This window comes from Simochromis diagramma, unplaced genomic scaffold (genome assembly GCF_900408965.1).
Source record: "Simochromis diagramma unplaced genomic scaffold, fSimDia1.1 OVJJ01000457.1, whole genome shotgun sequence".
Classification (NCBI taxonomy): Eukaryota; Metazoa; Chordata; class Actinopteri; order Cichliformes; family Cichlidae; genus Simochromis; species Simochromis diagramma.
The window spans coordinates 582,261-599,446 of record NW_024387277.1 but is presented as its reverse complement, the minus strand read 5'-3'; the positions used below and the strand labels follow the sequence as shown (position 1 = coordinate 599,446).

General features: G+C 45.2%; 1 protein-coding gene across 1 annotated transcript in view; it reads left to right on the top strand.

The window, feature by feature from the left end:
• The first annotated feature begins 6,452 nt into the window (after positions 1–6,452).
• Positions 6,453–17,186, top strand: part of c1qtnf4 (C1q and TNF related 4) — a 46,347-nt gene continuing 35,613 nt past the window's right edge. The window contains exon 1 of the mRNA XM_040002781.1: positions 6,453–6,872. Coding sequence (XP_039858715.1) covers positions 6,803–6,872 — 70 coding nt within the window. The 5' untranslated portion in view covers positions 6,453–6,802. The remainder of the gene's footprint in view (positions 6,873–17,186) is intronic.

Sequence of the window (17,186 nt, the reverse complement as noted above, 5' to 3'; positions counted from 1 at the left end):
ATCAGCCCGACTGGGATCCTTTAACAGGCGCCTTTCTGTGCTTCAAAGCATGGGCATGACTGATTCCTTTGGTGCATTCAATGGCGGCATCTGTGGGTGACGGAGTAGAGGTGTAGCATACCTGAAGACTCCATCGACCATCCTGCGAGTTGTTCTTGCCTCGAGCAGGGCCGCAGCCAGCTGATCCTGTTTCGACCGAGTGACCTCTTTCTCGGATCGGTAAGGCACCACGTCCACCTGCCAGAGCCACTCCACATGCTTGAGCAACTCGTCTGATTGGGCGGATGTATACAGGGATAGGACAGGCTGGGTCAGCCAAGCCGGGTGTGGACTGCTGCTGGGCCTCCAGGTGGGCCGAGGCGGACTGGTTCTATGGGGGTGATCAAGTGTGGCTGGTCTGAACCAATAAGGAGCAGAGGCTTGGCTTCCTTCAGGGCAGGGACCGGGATCTGTACTTCCTTCTCAGCTGATCGATAGGATAGGTATGGTGAGCTAAGTTGAGACGATCAGCTGTGAACGCTCCATCAATCTTGTAGTAGGATCCAGGGTTGGTAGCAGCAGAGACGCTGAAGGATACGGTATGTCCGTGAAGCATCTGAATATCTTGGCGGACAGTTCGTAATGGCAGGTCCTCCGGGATGCCTGTCAGACCAAGAGTCTTTGCAGCAGTGGGGAGCAGCATGGTCCTCTCTGAACCGTCAAGTATAGCAAAGGTGTCTAGAGTCCGCTCTCCATGGCTCAAAAGCACAGGTAAAATCTTCAGCATGACACGATTGCCAGCCCCATGGCGATCAAGGTAGAGTGAGCCCGAAGCTGAACTGGTTAGGCAGCTTTCCTCCTTTGCAGCCATGCCAGCGTTGTTTCCTTCTGTCCTGGCATTTACCTTGTGAAGAGCCAGCAGATGTTTGCCCAGGCAGCAGCTGCAGGGTTTCTTTAGCGTGCACTGAGCAGCTAAATGAGTTCAGGCACAGCGCCAGCATCGTTTGTTGACCTGTATCCAGTCCTTTATTTCCTCTTTGGAGAGCTTGGCTACATCATCACATTGGCTAAAATAGTGTTCTGTGCTCTCATAGTAGGCACAGAAGGCTTCGCTCTTGACCTTCCCTCTAGCTTGACTCTCCTTCGCTGGTGGAAAGGTGTGTTCTGATGGCCCTTTTAGGTTATGTAGGACTGTCACGGTTTGTCGGCCTGGACGGGCCTGAGCCTTTACACTGGTCCTTTCTCTACTGCTTCTTACGCCTGCTTGGCCGTCAAATCCTTGACTCCAGGACTCCTGACGAAGCCATGCAGATAGGTCGTACAAAGTGTAGGTGCTCCCGGGCTGCTTGAACTGGTGTCTGCGAAAATCAGCTCTCTGTTCTGCGGGGAGCTTACTTATTAGTCAGGCAACGTGGGACCCGCAGTTCAACTCCACTTCTCCTTCCAGTCCTAATGTTTGTAACAGCCCAACTAGTGACTGCACCTGAAGGGAGAACCTTTGGAAGGCTACTGTGGCACCTCGCCTTATTTCAGGACCATCCAGGACACTTGCTATCTTTCTCAAGGCGAGCTGATGAGGTTGTCCAAATTTGTCGTGGGGGGCTGCCATGGTGTCAGTATAAGGCTTGGGTGAGTTCAGGTAAGCATCGGCGATAAGTCGAGCTTCATCTAGTTTGAGGTGGTCCACAAGTATCTGATACTTGAAGAGCTCAGTAGCATTAGGAGGGAGTAGGTTCTCTAAAGCCATACGGAGCCTAGCAAACTCAGAGGGATCAGAATGAATGAACCTTGGAATGGTTGGTTTGGGCCCCTTGTACACTAGCTCAGCCGAAAGAGGAGCAGATGGGTTATTGCAGTGCCCACTAGTTACTCCAGTGACAAGAGATGGGGAACTGGCTGGAACAGGCTTGGTTGGGAGCAAACCTGTCTTACTTGGTGCCCAGCAGGGGGGTGGCACAGAGTGTTGTGGAGGGGCATGAAACGTGTTTCCATCCTTAACCATAGGGTCCTGATATGGGGTACAACGATGACTTGGCAGCGAAGGCTCACCAGCGAAATATGCTGTGCGGGGTAGAGGGTGGTACTGTACACCATCATCGGAGTATTGTTCGTCAACCTTCATTTGGTAGAATCCTGTGTGCAACTCTTCCACCGGTTCAGGCCATGGTAGTGGGTCGGGCCACACCTCCTCATCCTCCTCCTGTGGCATTGTCTCAGGGGTGGTGTATACATCTCCTGAACCGCGCTTGGGGGGCTGACTGGTGCTATGCTGTGAGGCAGTCAGCTGAGCCATATCCTTCCTCAGCAGGTGAGCCACTTCAATCAGCTCTCTGAGGTCACTCTTTGCTTCCTTCAGTTCTCTGAGGCCCTCCTGTAAAACTTGCTTTGATTGGAGTAGCTGCTGTCTTTCGGCCTGCAAGGCTCTGAATTCTGTATGAAATGGGTGTATTGAAGACCCTGGCCAATTGGAAGGTGAAAATTCAGGTGAGAGGCTCCTATTAAGGTCCACATCTTGTTCACTTCTTCCCAGTGGAGGGGGTGTATTGTAATAGGCCCCATCTCTGTCGCTGTAGAGAGGTGGCGTATGACTATACTGAGGCTGAACTTTCCCGCTTCTTGTGTGAGGCTGTGGGGTATCCCACTACAGCATTTCCCTAAAGGGGTGGCCTGTGTAGTTAACATCAAAGTCCTCAAACCGGCTTGGTCGACGTGTATAGCGTTTAGGCCTTACATCTGGACATGTCGCTCCATCTGGCTCCATCTTGATAACTGCCTCCGGCTCGGAGGACCAATGTTGAGGAGTACTTGGTGAGGGCTAGTTCTTTTAGGTTCAGCAGCTAACAAGATGTTGTATCGGTCAGGATACAGGAAGGAGGACAAGAAGCTTCCACTTTGCTGGATTGTCACCGCCTTATTGCCACCTACATGCCATGAGTATATAAATATATACAGCAACAGCTTCACTAAGATAGACATAAAGAATGAAATGAAATAAACCAACACATCCATCTGAATACACACATAACACAACATATATGATTTGGACTATGCCAATCTTACATCTCTTGCTCCAAACACAGAAAGGACACAATTAAACACAGTGAGAATGTCATACATAGCCGAAACATTCACTCTAACTGTGAACAAAGGGACTTTGGCGCCATCGTGTGGCTGAATAAAATTACTACATAATGGCGGCGGCCAGCGGCACATGCCTCTAGTCACGAGATGAAAAAACACGCTGCTATAACACGGTAGAAAGTAACTAAAGCCTCGGCAAACATCAGGATCGGAAAATAAACATATTTAAGGAAACTTACTTCCAGTCATGAACTTAACACTCGGAGCATCACCGTGAAGGATGGCAACCAGGAACACAGCTTACGTGATGAGGTAAAACAGAACTACCGCGGAAAACAATCTCCCCTTCTTGAGTAGCATCGTGTTACCCCCAACTTCTGCCTACGTCATTTCCTACGACTCCACCCCACACAATATTGCAGAACAGACATAAAATCCCAGAGCCTTTTATACAGCTACATTGTGGAAGAGATGCTGCCGCTGCCTACTGTAGAGTCTCCGTCTTTAAAAAAAATTATTTATTATTTAAAGAGTTTGATTTCTATTGTTTGCCCACTCAAGGTTTATAGGGGTTTTAAGAAGTATTTAGTTAAATTACTTATTTAGTAATTAAGCTACTTTTCTGACACAGTAATTAGATAAGTATTTTAAATACAATATTGACTAAGTAATTAGTAATTAATTACTTTTTTAAAGTAACTTACCCAACACTGCACCATAGTGATGGAAATTTATAAGGCTGCTATTTCTTTGTGTCAAGCTGATCTTACTGAAAGAAAAGCTCCATATAGTCTTACTTTGTCTACTTTGTTTTTCTTTCAAAAAACATGCAGACTGCTACGATGCTGTCTGTACTGTTGTTTGACCACTTTACAAAGGTAAATAAAATGCATAAAGAAATGCACCTCAGTTTATTTCAGATTTCCATAACAAGGTTGGTCGCAAAAGCAAGACCCCCATGGATGATTGGATCTTGAGTCAAAGATGGAAAGTGAATGATCATTCTGGAAAAATGCACTAACAGCCCCTACCTTGCAAAGATAAGGGACAAAGAGAGATGACCTTTTGGATCCCACACAGCCTCCACTGGGGTCTTCGGGATTGAATCACATTGTCCTCCATTGTGATCGGGCCCATGGGCTTGTTTCGTTACTTCACACTAAAGCAACTAGCTTGTCACAATGTCACTCTAAGCCAGTGGTTCCCAAACTTTTTTTGCTAGGCCCCCCTTTGTTTTACAAGAATAATGTTCGCGCCCCCCGCGCACAAACACATCCTCCAACCACACACACCTATTTTGCTCCATTGCGGTTTATTTCACACCTCAAACATTTACTAAACAATTAAGCAAATACAAGTAATCTGCAATAAATTACAGGTAGTAATAAAATAAACTACTAACTCTGTTACGCTACATCCACACCTACACGGGTGATTTTGAAAACGCAGCTGTTTCGTCCACACGTAAACGGCGTTTCGAATCACCAAAAACTGAGATTTTTTTAAAACTCCTTTTTTGCGTTTCCGTGTGGACGAGGAATACAGAGTTCGTCACACAACGTCAAAGGTAAGTGCCTTTTTTCACGTCAGCTGTGCGCCATGTTATTGTTTACATGAGATGAATTGCAGAATGGCAGATAGACACAAAATACTGTTAATCTGACTATCTGCAGGTTTTACATGCTTACATACACACACGCAGTTACTGTCCCTCCATTTAGAAAGGCAGAGGCTCACGGTGTAATTATTTTACGTGTAGTTGTTTTTTTCCTGTGTAATAATATTCAACACTGCTATCAATACATTTTTCCAAAAATGCCTCTCTGTGCAAAATGGGTTCAAAAACATAAACAACTGTGGGATACTGTTTGTCCGTGATTTGAACCAAGGGAACAAATTGTGGCAGGATCAGCCTGATGTTATTTGTATCCCGCTGTAACTTTACTGTATAAAGAGCTAATATCTCCAAAATGTCAGGAGTAGTTAGTCATTATGAGAAGTGTTTGTGAACTAAAAATCAAGAATGTGGGATACTGTTTGTCCGTGATTTGAACAGCCCAGCACGTGCTCCCGACTAAGGGAAAACCAATTCTGCAGGGAGACCTACCTCGGCACTTGTGCAGGTGAAACCAAAGGGAAGATATGCTTCACCATATTTTCTAGTCTTTGGCTTAGAATGAAGTTGGTTTGGAAACATATTCAGCGATGCTTCATCTCCTGCTTTGCGTTTGTGTAGGCGCCCCGTGCTAGCAGTGTCCAAGCCTTTTTTCATACCACGCCCCCCCTGCAATGGCTCTGCGCCCCCCCCCCCCCCCCCAAGGGGCGGGCCCCACACTTTGGGAAGGTCTGCTCTAAGCTTACTCACAAGCTCGGCTGCCTTGAAGGCAAAAGGCTGTTACCCTTCTTCTAATTTTAGCTTCTGTCAGACCACAAGCACAGCTCATGTTCTCTGAGTCCAATCAAGGATCCTGAGCTTGGAAGCAGTGGGCAGCCATAGACATCATAGTTACAGTATTAATTGGTTATGGTTTTAGAAGCGTGGTTGGAGACATTAGAGGCTGTCTCAGTAACACAAGCCTCTCTAATGTTTCAAACAGTCAGACAAGATGAAAAAGAAGACCTTTTCAAACAGTTCTAGACCTCAAAAAACCCCAAAGACTCAATGAAGACAACAATATGGTGAGCTGACACCAGTTCTTGAAAAGCACAAACAAACTGGAGCTTATTTATTCAGTTGTTTGCTAACACCACAGTCTTTCTAGTTTTTCTGCGGTTATGTGTGAAAAGTTACAAGAATATCAGAAACGCTCTGTCAGTGTCATCCTGAGCTTTGGTCCATTCACACTCATTTACCTTCAAAGTGGGTTGCATGTGTCCTGCCTGACATTAGATCTGCGTGGCCTCACTGCCCACTCTTTTAGTTCTATATACGCGTATTGGCCAAAACACAAAGAGTGTGCCAGTTTGCCGAGAAGCGTCCAGGAAGATGGAGAGCAACAGAGCGCGGCAGCCTGCCAAAGGCTGACCGAGAAAAGCGAAAGCACAGGAGGGATTTAGTCAAGTGCTCATTTAAATATGAGTGAGCAACAGACTGTGGAATTTGAATGAGATTATAAAGGGAGACGGGTAGGATGAATTTCAATTTGAGAGCATTACACGTATTCTCTGTGTGTCTCTTCATCCCACTACCCCCGCGCCTTACCCACCATCCTCCCAGAGGTGAGAAAATAACTCCCAACAAAGAAGCGGGAGGGAGGAAGTTGGCAGCGCTGTCGCCAAATAGCGAAGCCCAACGGTTGTTATGGCACGGAGACTCCTCCCCTCCCATTATCTGTGAACGTACACACAAACACGCACGCACCAGAAAACACAGGTGGGAACACATACACACGCACACACACACACAGACTAGGATCTAGGTTAACAGAGCATCATATCCGAGTGCATCTCTCCAGCACTGCAGTGGTACGCATTGCACCTCATCTAAAAGCTCTTTATCAAATTATAGCCTCCAATAGCAATATAGCCGTACAATATATACATATATATGTACAAAGACAACATGAGCAGCAGCAGGTCGAGGGAAGGCACTGAAGTAGGGAGAAAAAGGCAGATGGAGAAAACACAGTGAGTTACAGGGAAAAAAGAGCAAGAAGGGAAAGCCGGGAGGGTGGGAGAGCAGACTGCGAGAGAGCGAGAGAGAGAGAGAGTGAGGGGGGGGGAGGTTTATCCAGCAGCGCTGATGAGACAGAAGTTTCAGCTCTGTGCGTTGCACACGGCCAGGACAGAAGAGACCTTCCGCATACATACAGGTGAGACAGCTCACTTCTTCTTCCCCTCTGAAGCACGGCTTGTAGCCTTTGTGCATGCTGAAACGTAATGCAGACATTCAGGTGCAACAGAGAATGCTAGGAACTTGGTGCTGGGAGCGCAGCCTAAGTTGTGAGTGTGCTGGCATGCATCGAGCGCATCACTCGGGGTTCAGCAGATGTCCCGAGAGACAAACAAGACAACCAGTCCAGAATGTGCTCTGATTTTTCTGATAAGTAATTTCCCAGATGAGCTCAAAAAGCAAGGGGCAGCGTAAGTGTTGGTGTGATGTTAATGGATGCTTTAAGTGTTGCTTGCTGTGTAAGTGCTGGGAGAAAAGAGCTATACTGCCTTCAGTGCGCATTCAGCAGTCATGCCGCGTCTGAGCAGCATGCATTATTTATCTGCACTGATCTCCAGAAACAGTGACACCTCACAAAAGCAGAGGGTGTAATGCATATAATGTCTATATAATGTCACATGTGGCAGCTGGACTGATATAATGCACTGTGGGAATGCGAGCAGAGGGACAACCTGCAGCTTGCATATGTTTAGCTGAGCTACAGTTGCTTTGTCTTGTTTGTAACATCTTGCCACGGTGGGTTGCAGTGTGGCAAAGACAGCATGCGTGGATATCCTATGGTTTATCTATCTGCCATTATCTGCGGCAGAGATACAGGAGAGCAGAAGGAGGCTGTGAATTAGGCTGAGGAGATGAGATCTCTCTTATCTTAAGATGGGTTTTCTGCACAAAGGCGGTTGACTCCTTTTGTCTGCAGATACAATATCTTAATCCGCATCAGTGTAACATACGGCTGCGGCGGGCTACAGATTGATCCTCGTGCTCAGTGTGTGTGCAGATTACACATTTGTCAGGGACATATGCTGGTGTTATTTACAGCATCTGTGTGTGTGTGTGCCTGCATCCAGCTGCTTCTGCCTTCTTTTATTGAGGAGCTCTTGATGTCGTGAGAGCAAACAAAGAAACCTAGAGTTATGAGATATAAAAATATACACACTGCCAGCGCAATAAATTGACAAGTAAAGAATTGTCTCAACCAAACACAGCCCGGAGGGAGGGAGCATCAAGCGGTTGAGGAAAGTTTCAAGCTTGTTGCTTTGCAGTAGATTGCAGCTGTAAATGGTGTCGTTTTACCTGTTGTATGGTTTTACCATACAGGCAGAGCCTTCAGTTTTCAGGCCCCTCTTCTCTGGAACCAGTTTCCTGTTTGGATTCAGGAGACAGACACTATCTCTACTTTTAAGATTATTCATTACTAAGATTATTCTCTCACTCCAGCATGTCACAGCAGATGGCCCCGCCCCTCCCTGAGCCTGGTTCTGCTGGAGGTTTCTTCCTGTTAAAAGGGAGTTTTTCCTTCCCACTGTTGCCAAAGTGCTTGCTCATAGGGGGTCATATGATTGTTGGGTTTTTCTCTGTATTTAGTTTTGTAGGATCTACCTTACCATATAAAGCGCCTTGAGACGACTGTTGTTGTGATTTGGTGCTATATAAATAAAATAAAATTGAATTGCTGTATTAAGTCGACCATCCTTTTGACAACATACACTCTATGCAGACGATAGATGTAGCCATATGACATTACGCACTGGTTTGTGGACTTTTTGCTTTTTGGCTGCTGCTTTATCTGTGTCATGATCATGAAACACAAAAGCATGTGTTTCTTAGGATGCCTAACAAAGAAGTAAAACCAGCAGCTTAACAAGTTCTTTGGCTTAAGCAACCAAGTTTTATTCAAGTGAGCCCTTTTTTTCATAATAAATACGAGCCTGTAGAATTTAGTGACAATAGCATATGAAGACTGTAGCTTGAGGCGACTGCATTTACGTACTTCTGAGGATGATGTTTGGGGTTTTAACAGACAGACTGAGATTAAAATAGTTGCAGCTACACAACCCTAAAGCTTCTGTAAATAACATTTAATCTTCTGCATTCCTGCACCAAACAGTCAGCCTGTCTTGTTCATTTGTGCTGACGACCTTGGATTGGAAATCAACGTGTTGCATGCAACAAAGGGGGAAAGGGTTAAAAGGTGCAAACCTTTTTTTTTTCTTGCATATTCAACACTAACAGCGTGGTTTGTATGAGTGTGTGAGAGCGAAAACGCCGGTAACCCCTCTCAAATATTCAAAAAGAAAAAGCTCGAATGCTTGAAAAACAGGGCAAAGATTTATTCAAGTTGAAGCCATGCTGTTCTCAGTCAGTCTCCTTTTTGTCATGCTTTAATTCTCATTTAGAAAGGGCTCACTCTGCTGCTCACTGTTCCAACTGTGACAGGTGCAGCTTTTCCCAAAGGAATGCCTTCTGATGGGAGCTTTAAAAAAAATCTATATCAATGCATCCTTTTTTTCTGGATTTCTCCTGACACATGAAGGGTATAGGAAAGAAAAACAGTGGTCCATCTTTTCATTGGCCACATCTACACATAGTTCAGGCGTTCAGTGTTAAAAGGCACTGAAGGCATAAAGAGCCGATCACTACAGATCCAGATCCATCATGATGTTACTGAGGTGTGACTCACTTTAAAAAGAAAACAGCAGAAATGCAGTTTACTTGTACTCGTGCTAGAGAGTTTTCTTTGTTTTCTTTGTATTACTGTGGGGTCTTTACTTTACACCTTGAGAGAACTGTTGTTGTGATTTAGCATTAGATTGATAAATTGAAGTCAATCATTTGCAGAAAAATACTGTATTTATCAAAGCCAACATAAATTATACTTTTTTTGTTGTCCTTTAATCATAGTTTAAAATCTCATAATCACATATAATTTAATATTAATCACACAATTACTGAGCAGTAAGCATCACCATTTTTATCCTTGGAAAATAAAAACACTTAGATGAACCAGAGATCACAAAAATAGATAATGAGATACTTTCTGTGTTTTTGTGCTTAATGGTATTTAACTAAGACACCTGAGTGATGTATGAGCAACTAATTATGTGAGCAACCTTCTCCAAGTCATCTGGGGTAGCAGTGTTTGATCTTTGAAACATCACAGCAAACACAACATTTCAGTTTGGAAATAGTTTGTGCAAATCCAAGCTCAACCACAAGACATTGCTTTTTTTTATTTGTCATGAATTGAAGAGAACAGCTTTGGGGGACATTAAGGCCACCGTCACAAAGAGACCAGCTGGCAACCTGCTGTCAGCTTGTCAAGAATGAGGGAGGTTGCTTGGTGTCACTAGGTGAAATCAGTCACAAAGAAGTATTTGGCACTGTATTGAAAACCTCATTGTAATTGCTGTGGTTGCTAGCAGATTAGCATGGTCACGTGTAATCTATGAGAGACCAACAAGTGCAAACACTTGTTAACGATTTGGTAAGCAGCAGTGAAACGGGGAAACAGAGACCAACCATCTGTAAAGAAAACACCTTTGAAAAGTGGTGGTTTCAACAGAAAGGCACACATTTTGTTTTGAAGGTGAACGCTCTCCATTCCTGATTTAGATTTTTCAAATTTCACTACTTGTCTGTGGTTATTTGGCAATTTGCAGACAACTTGTCATCTTCTATACAAACTACAGGCAACCACAGCAATCCAAGGAGTCACGGGTCCCCTGTGTTATTGAGGCTTACCAGGCTATAGTGTGACATTACGGCTGCCAGCACCTTCCAAATAAAACTGAATGTGGAATATTTGCAAGAGCCACTTCAGTCACTGATTGCCCATCTGTAAGCACCAACCAGAATACTCAAAGCAGGTGGAGATCTGTTTGTTCAGAGCTTGCCAATCTTGAAAGCACAACATGCATCCCACGCAGGAAAAAGTAACTACTAAGCCAATTACACGAGATTTTGACCAACAGCAGGTGAGCATGTTGTGGAACAGTGGACACGGCAAGTGTGAATGCAAAGCATGATGTGAGAAGCACACAAGTAAAAAAGAGAGAAGCACTCTGATTATTTTAAACCTCACACCTTTGGATCAGTGCAAGTTACAAATAAGTCCCAAAATAAGCCCCAAGAAGAGGAAAGTGACAGTACTGCAGCAGAGGATGTCTTTGAGTTGTACCGCGTCATCATCTGACAATCCCTCTGTTGCTGCACTAATCTGTCTCCAGCAACATCCTGACAATATCTCACACACACACACACACACACACACACACACACACACACACACACACACACACACACACACACACACACACACACACACACAGTTCACTCCACCCTGAACCCTTTCATACTTTCCCCAAAGCACAGTCCCCACCCCGAATGGAAAACAATCCATCTGTGGATTCTTCTGTTGTGATTATACAGGTTCACAATACTGCAATGTTTTTGTTTCCTCGCTTTCTCAGGCCATGGAAAAAGACTTTCGGACTGCCTCGAAGAGATTCTAGCAAACCGTCAGGCAATTCAGGAGGGGAAAGCAGTGCTCTACCTGCACTGTGTATAGTGCGGGTGGAGTGCTGCTGACTTCGACTGAGAAAATTGTCAGGCGGTGGAAGGAATACTTCGAGGACCTCCTCAATCTCACTGGTCTTCCACGGCGGAAGCAGAGTCTGGGGACGAAGGGAATGACCCGCCAATCTCTGGGGGCGAGGTCACTGAGGCAGTTAAACAACTCCTTGGTGGCAGAGCCCTTGGGGTGGATGAGGTCCGCCCTAAGTTCCTGAAGGCTCTGGATGTTGTAGGGCTGTCTTGGTTGACACACCTCTAGAATATTGCGTGGAGATCAGGGGCAGTACCCCTGGATTGGCAGACCAGGGTGGTGGTTCCCATCTTTAAGAAAGGGGACCCGAGTGTGTGTTCCAACTACAGGGGAATCACACTCCTCAGCCTCCCTGGGAAAGACTATGCCGGGGTGCTGGAAAGGAGAGTTTGTCTGCTAGTCGAAACCTCGGATTCAGGAGGAACAATGCGGTCTTCGTCCTGGTCGTGGAACACTGGATCAGCTCTTTATCCTCTCGAGGATACTTGAGGGGACATGGCCCAACCAGTCTACATGTGTTTTGTGGACTTGGAGAAGGCATTCGATTGTGTCCCTTGGGGTGTCCTGTCGGGGGTGCTCCAGGAGTATGGGGTGACTGGCCCATTGCTACGGGCCATTCAGTCCTTATACAACCATTGTATAGCCGGCAATAAGTCGAACTTGTTCCTGGTGGGTCAGCCAGGGCAGCCCTTTATCACAGATTCTGTTCATAATTTTTATGGACAGAATTTCTAGGCATAGCACAGTGACAGAAGGCTTTCACTTTGGTGGTCTAAGGATATCATCTCTGCTTTTCGCAGATGATGTGGTTCTGTTGGCTTCATCAGGTGATGGCCTCCAGCTCGCCTTGAATAACTATTCAAGGCGAGCTGGAGGCCGAGTGTGAAGCGCAGCCGAGTGTGAAGCGCTGGAAATGAGAATCAGCACCTCCAAATCTGAGGCCATGGTCTTCAGGCGGAAAAGGGTGGAGTGCCCACTCCGGGTCAGGGACAAGACCCTGCCCCAATTGAAGGAGTTTAAGTATCTCTGGGTCTTGTTTGCGAGTGATGGGAGAAGGGAGCGGGAGATCGACAGACGGATTGGACAGTGATGCGGATGCTGTACCGGTCTGTTGTGGTGAAGAGAGAGCTGAGTGTAAAAGCAAACCTTTCAGTTGACCAGTCGATCTACGTCCCTACCCTCACCGATGGTCACGAGCTGTGGGTAGTGACCAAAAGAACGAGATCGCGAATAAAAGCAGCAGAAATGGGCTTCCTCCGAAGGGTGGCCGGCCTCTCCCTTGGAGATAGGGTGAGAAGTTTGCCCATCCGGGAGGGGCTCAGAGTAGAGCTGCTGCTCCTCCACATCGAAAGGAGCCAGTTGAGGTGGTTCGGGCATCTGACAAGGAGGCCTCCAGGCATGTCACACCGGGAGGAGGCCCCGGGGCAGACCCAGGACATGCTGGAGAGATTATATCTCTCGGCTGGCCTGGGAACGCCTTGGTGTCCCCCCGGATAAGCTGGAGGAGTTTGCTGAGGAGAGGGAGGTCTGGGCTTCTCTGCTTTGGCTGCTGCCCCCGCGACCCGGCCCTGGATAAGCGGAAGAAAATGAAAGAAAGTATACTTTATTGATCCCCATGGGGAAAGTCCTCTCTGCATTTAACCCATTCACTCAGTAAAGCAGTGGGCAGCCATTGGGCACCCAGGGAGCAGTGTGTAGGGATGGTACTTTGCTCAGGGGTACCTCAGGGTAGCCGTTCAGTGGATTCGAACCACCAACCTTCCGATCATGGGGCCACCACTACCTACTGAGCTATCCCTGCCGCAGTGGATGGATAGATGGATGGGTGAAATAAGTTATCCCACACAGAACAGTGTGCATGCTGTCAAATGCAAGCTGTCTTTAGAACAACTTTCAGTTCAGTTTCCAGAAATTCAACAGTCAGCACAAGTAAACATGACTCACTGCATTGTGTTTGTTTATGACCATCAAGCATTACACAGTGAGCTACCAACGTACAATCATGCAGTAAATGGGTGAGATGGGAATGACGGGAGTGAAAACTGGGTAAAGAGACACTGGTGTTGGTGTAGGTGTAGAGTCAGAAGGGTAAAACAAATAAACAGCAAGGACAGAAGCTGTAAATGGACTGGTTCTTAAGCAGAACTTTCCTCTCTGGTTAAGCACTCAAAGTGCTTCATTCAACTTGTCTTAGTCACATTCATACGAGCGCTTTTTTCCAATATCTAAGTGCTTTCTGTCTAACACTCACACACTCCAGTGAATGCATCAGGGGCAGCTCAGGGTTCAGAGTTTTGGTGAAGCATGCAGACTGAAGCAGCCAGGGATCAAAATACCAACCACCCAATTAGCAGATGACCTGCTGTGACCCTCAGCCACCCCGAACTGTGGTATGAGAAGAAGATTGATGCCCATCTACAAACTTTGTCAAACAGAAGTTCACAGACCAAATTTAGCACCACTTACTACAGGATAAAAACAAACTAGCAGCCACTGCTGGTTTTTACAGTGGCTCTTTAAGGACAGCACAGCTGCTCTTTCAGCTGGTGCGCCTCTTTTAGCCAACTGAAATATCTTTGTTCAAAATTTTAAAAATCTTAAGGAGACTTTTATTATCGCAACTCAGAAATACCAGGAAGGATATAGTCTGGGGTAAAAATAATTGTTTTCACAAGCAGAACAACTCATCTCTGTGCAGGCTGCCAAGAGATGAGTGGAAAAATTGAGTCACTAATCCAACTTAAGGTGGAAATAGGTGAGAGCATGGGCTGGTGCTAAATATAGTAAGCCCAGATGATTAATACTACTGACTTTGGATTCTTCGTCCATGAGGTTGAATTTCAATGTCACAAAGTTTACACAGCAGAATGAAGTGTGATCTCTTTATTGACCCGTGTTGTGGTATATAACCAAAGTGGTAGCTAAACGGGATGTGGACACCAAACTGACTGGACAAACACGACTCAGGATCAGCAGGTTCATCGCTGTCAGCGTGTTTGGAATTTAGTTCAAGAAATGCTTGCATTATCAATTCAATTCAATTTTATTTACACAGCGCCAAATCAGAACAACAGTCACCTCAAGGCACTTTATATTGTAAGGTAGAGCCTACAATAACACATGCAGAGAAAAACCCAACAATCATATGACCCCCTATGAGCAAGCACTTTGGCAACAGTGGGAAGGAAAAACTCCCTTTTAACAGGAAGAAACCGCTGGCAGAACCAGGCTCAGGGAGGGGCGGGGCCATCTGCTGTGACTGCTGCAAGCTCACTAAGCCGCTAGCAAGTCTCTGGACTCTTCTGCTGCTTTCATTGTCCTTCAGTACACAGATGCATTTTCAGTTTGTAGAGAGGATGTGATCAGTCAGCACCGTGGATGTTTGATACACTCACTATTTAAGATACCATGGATTACACACCTCCGTTTATGATAGAAAGGGAACTGGATCAAAATCAAATAAGCATGACAAAGTTGGATATTTCTTAAGCATTAAACAAACGGACCAAAAGTAAGTGGGTGGAGATTTCTAACTATATGCTTAGAAGTTCTTTGATTCTGAAGATGTGTCCTGCTAGTCTTAGATCATTAAACCCGTCCTGGTGGGCTGGAAATATCCTCCTGTGCTAATTATTCACCTTCCTCACAAGACCATAACAGCTGACCACAAATTGCAGGATAGTTTGCGAAGGGAAGTTTGTTGGTGTTTAAATCTTACTGAAATCTAAATCAGCTCCTTACCTGACTACCATCTGTTTCTTCAACCCCTGTAATCGCACATATAATGGGCCGAGGCAGCAGTCAGCTCACTCCCACTGCTGCTTCACTTGTACCTCGTATGTCACTGATGAATCGAACCTCGCCGTGTTTTCTGGCAAGAAACTAGGCTGCTGCCACAGTTGATATTCTCCTTGCTTTCTCTCTCTATTCCTTCTCTCTTTCTGTTTCTTTAGCAGGTGAATTGACAGGATTGAGAGAGCAGTGTTTCTGCTTTGGGTTTTCTTTGTACTCAGACACTGGCAGGAAAAAGAAGACACTTACAGGATGGATTAGAGTTCATAGAAATTGATCTCTTCTGCTGTTTGCTAGGGCTGACAAGCTTGGCTTACACCTCCAACTCTTTTTTTCTCTTTCATATTGGATCTGTCAGTTCTCTCTCTTTGTCTTTCCATCTTTCTTTCCATCCCTGCCATGCATCCCATCCCCAGGCTGGTCCGTGTGTCTACAGTTGAGCAGGCAGCTGACAGCTTGGTGACAAGTGCTGAGGAAGGGAGGAGGGAAAGCAGTGAAGGGAAGGAGGGAGGGAGAAGGATTAATGAGAGGGGCAGAAGCAGCAGAGGTCTGCCACTGCACCTCCAGATAACAGCCCCCCAATTCTCTTTGATATGAGGCCCAGGTCGCCAGGCTGCTCCATCAGGCTGCCCCATCAGTTTGTATTTTTGAGGAAGGGTTGGGCTCTTATTATACCTTCCTCCCTTTATTTTCTTTGTGCATTTTAAAAGGGAGGAAAAGAGGAACCAGTGTAGGGTGGTGCCAAACCTCCGAAGAATAAAAAGCCAAAAGTAGAACTGAAAAAACACCTTTGGGAAAGGACAAGAGGAAAGAAACTGGTTATCCACTCAAAGCACGTTCCCCCTAATACAGGATGGTGTACAAGAGGAACTGCATGATGTCTCAGCAGTGAGAGGTTGGCAAATACAACATGGGAAATGTCTAAACAACTCGACTACTAAATCAAAACTTTAATACAACAGATACAGACACACTGAGACTTGATATATATATTTGGCAATTACACTCCGATGATCCATCATGGGAAAACTGAATCCCAGCACTGATAGGCTTTAGCACACCTCCAGTTTTTCACTTTCATATAAACTTTACTTGGATTTCCATAATCGTGCTGTAGATAACGATGTGAAAACGAGGCACACATAAATCCCAATGAACCCGACCCTCTGACGTCGTAATGCCCCTCATGATCAGGGCTCTTGTGTGTGTCCTGCCCTTTGGCAGCATACTCTGTTTAAAGTTGAAGACATTTACTGTAGCACCAAAATATAATATCAAGTACCTCATTTACACTTAATTCAAATCTAACATGGCAGTGAACTGTGCCACACGTTTGGTAGAGCAGCAGATAATGTTAAGCTCTGAGTCATTCTTAGATAATCTGCTGTAGCTCCTCAGATAAAACATTACATTACAATAAAGATGTGCACACATCACCCAGAGGTTAAGCTGCAGGGATACAGATTTAATCAATGGGACTTTTCCTAACTGGTAATAAATTAATTTTGTAAGTCAAAATATTTACAATAAATTACCCAGTCCCAGTACACTCCCTTATTTAGATTTGTATGTACTGATGGTGGACGTGATGTTTGTTTGTTACATGAAAGCTCCAGATAACATTACCAACTATTGTGCTCATGCTTGGATTCACATTTGATTACAATTTGATTAAAATGTATATCTTAAGAGAATTTTGGAGCAACAGAAATTGCTCAAGTCATGTAAACTTGTACTATTTTATAATCTGCTACTAGAAGATTACGGCATGTCAGCTGAATGGAGCTGGTAGCTTTCAGTGTTTGAATGCAGATAATGCTTTAATAAGACAAGTCTTATTAAAGTCCATCTCCTTCTCTTAGCTGATGAAGGGACCAAAACAAAACTTTACACTTGTGCTAAATAACGACCCTAGACATCTTCTCAGAATGTGTTTAAGGACAATGAAATCCAGAGACATATTTGAATCCTTCATTTTACACTTTGTCAGATAGCTGTTGCAATAACTGTTTTAGGTAAAAAGCAGAAAGTCCTGCTTCTAAGCCTGGTTTAGAAGAC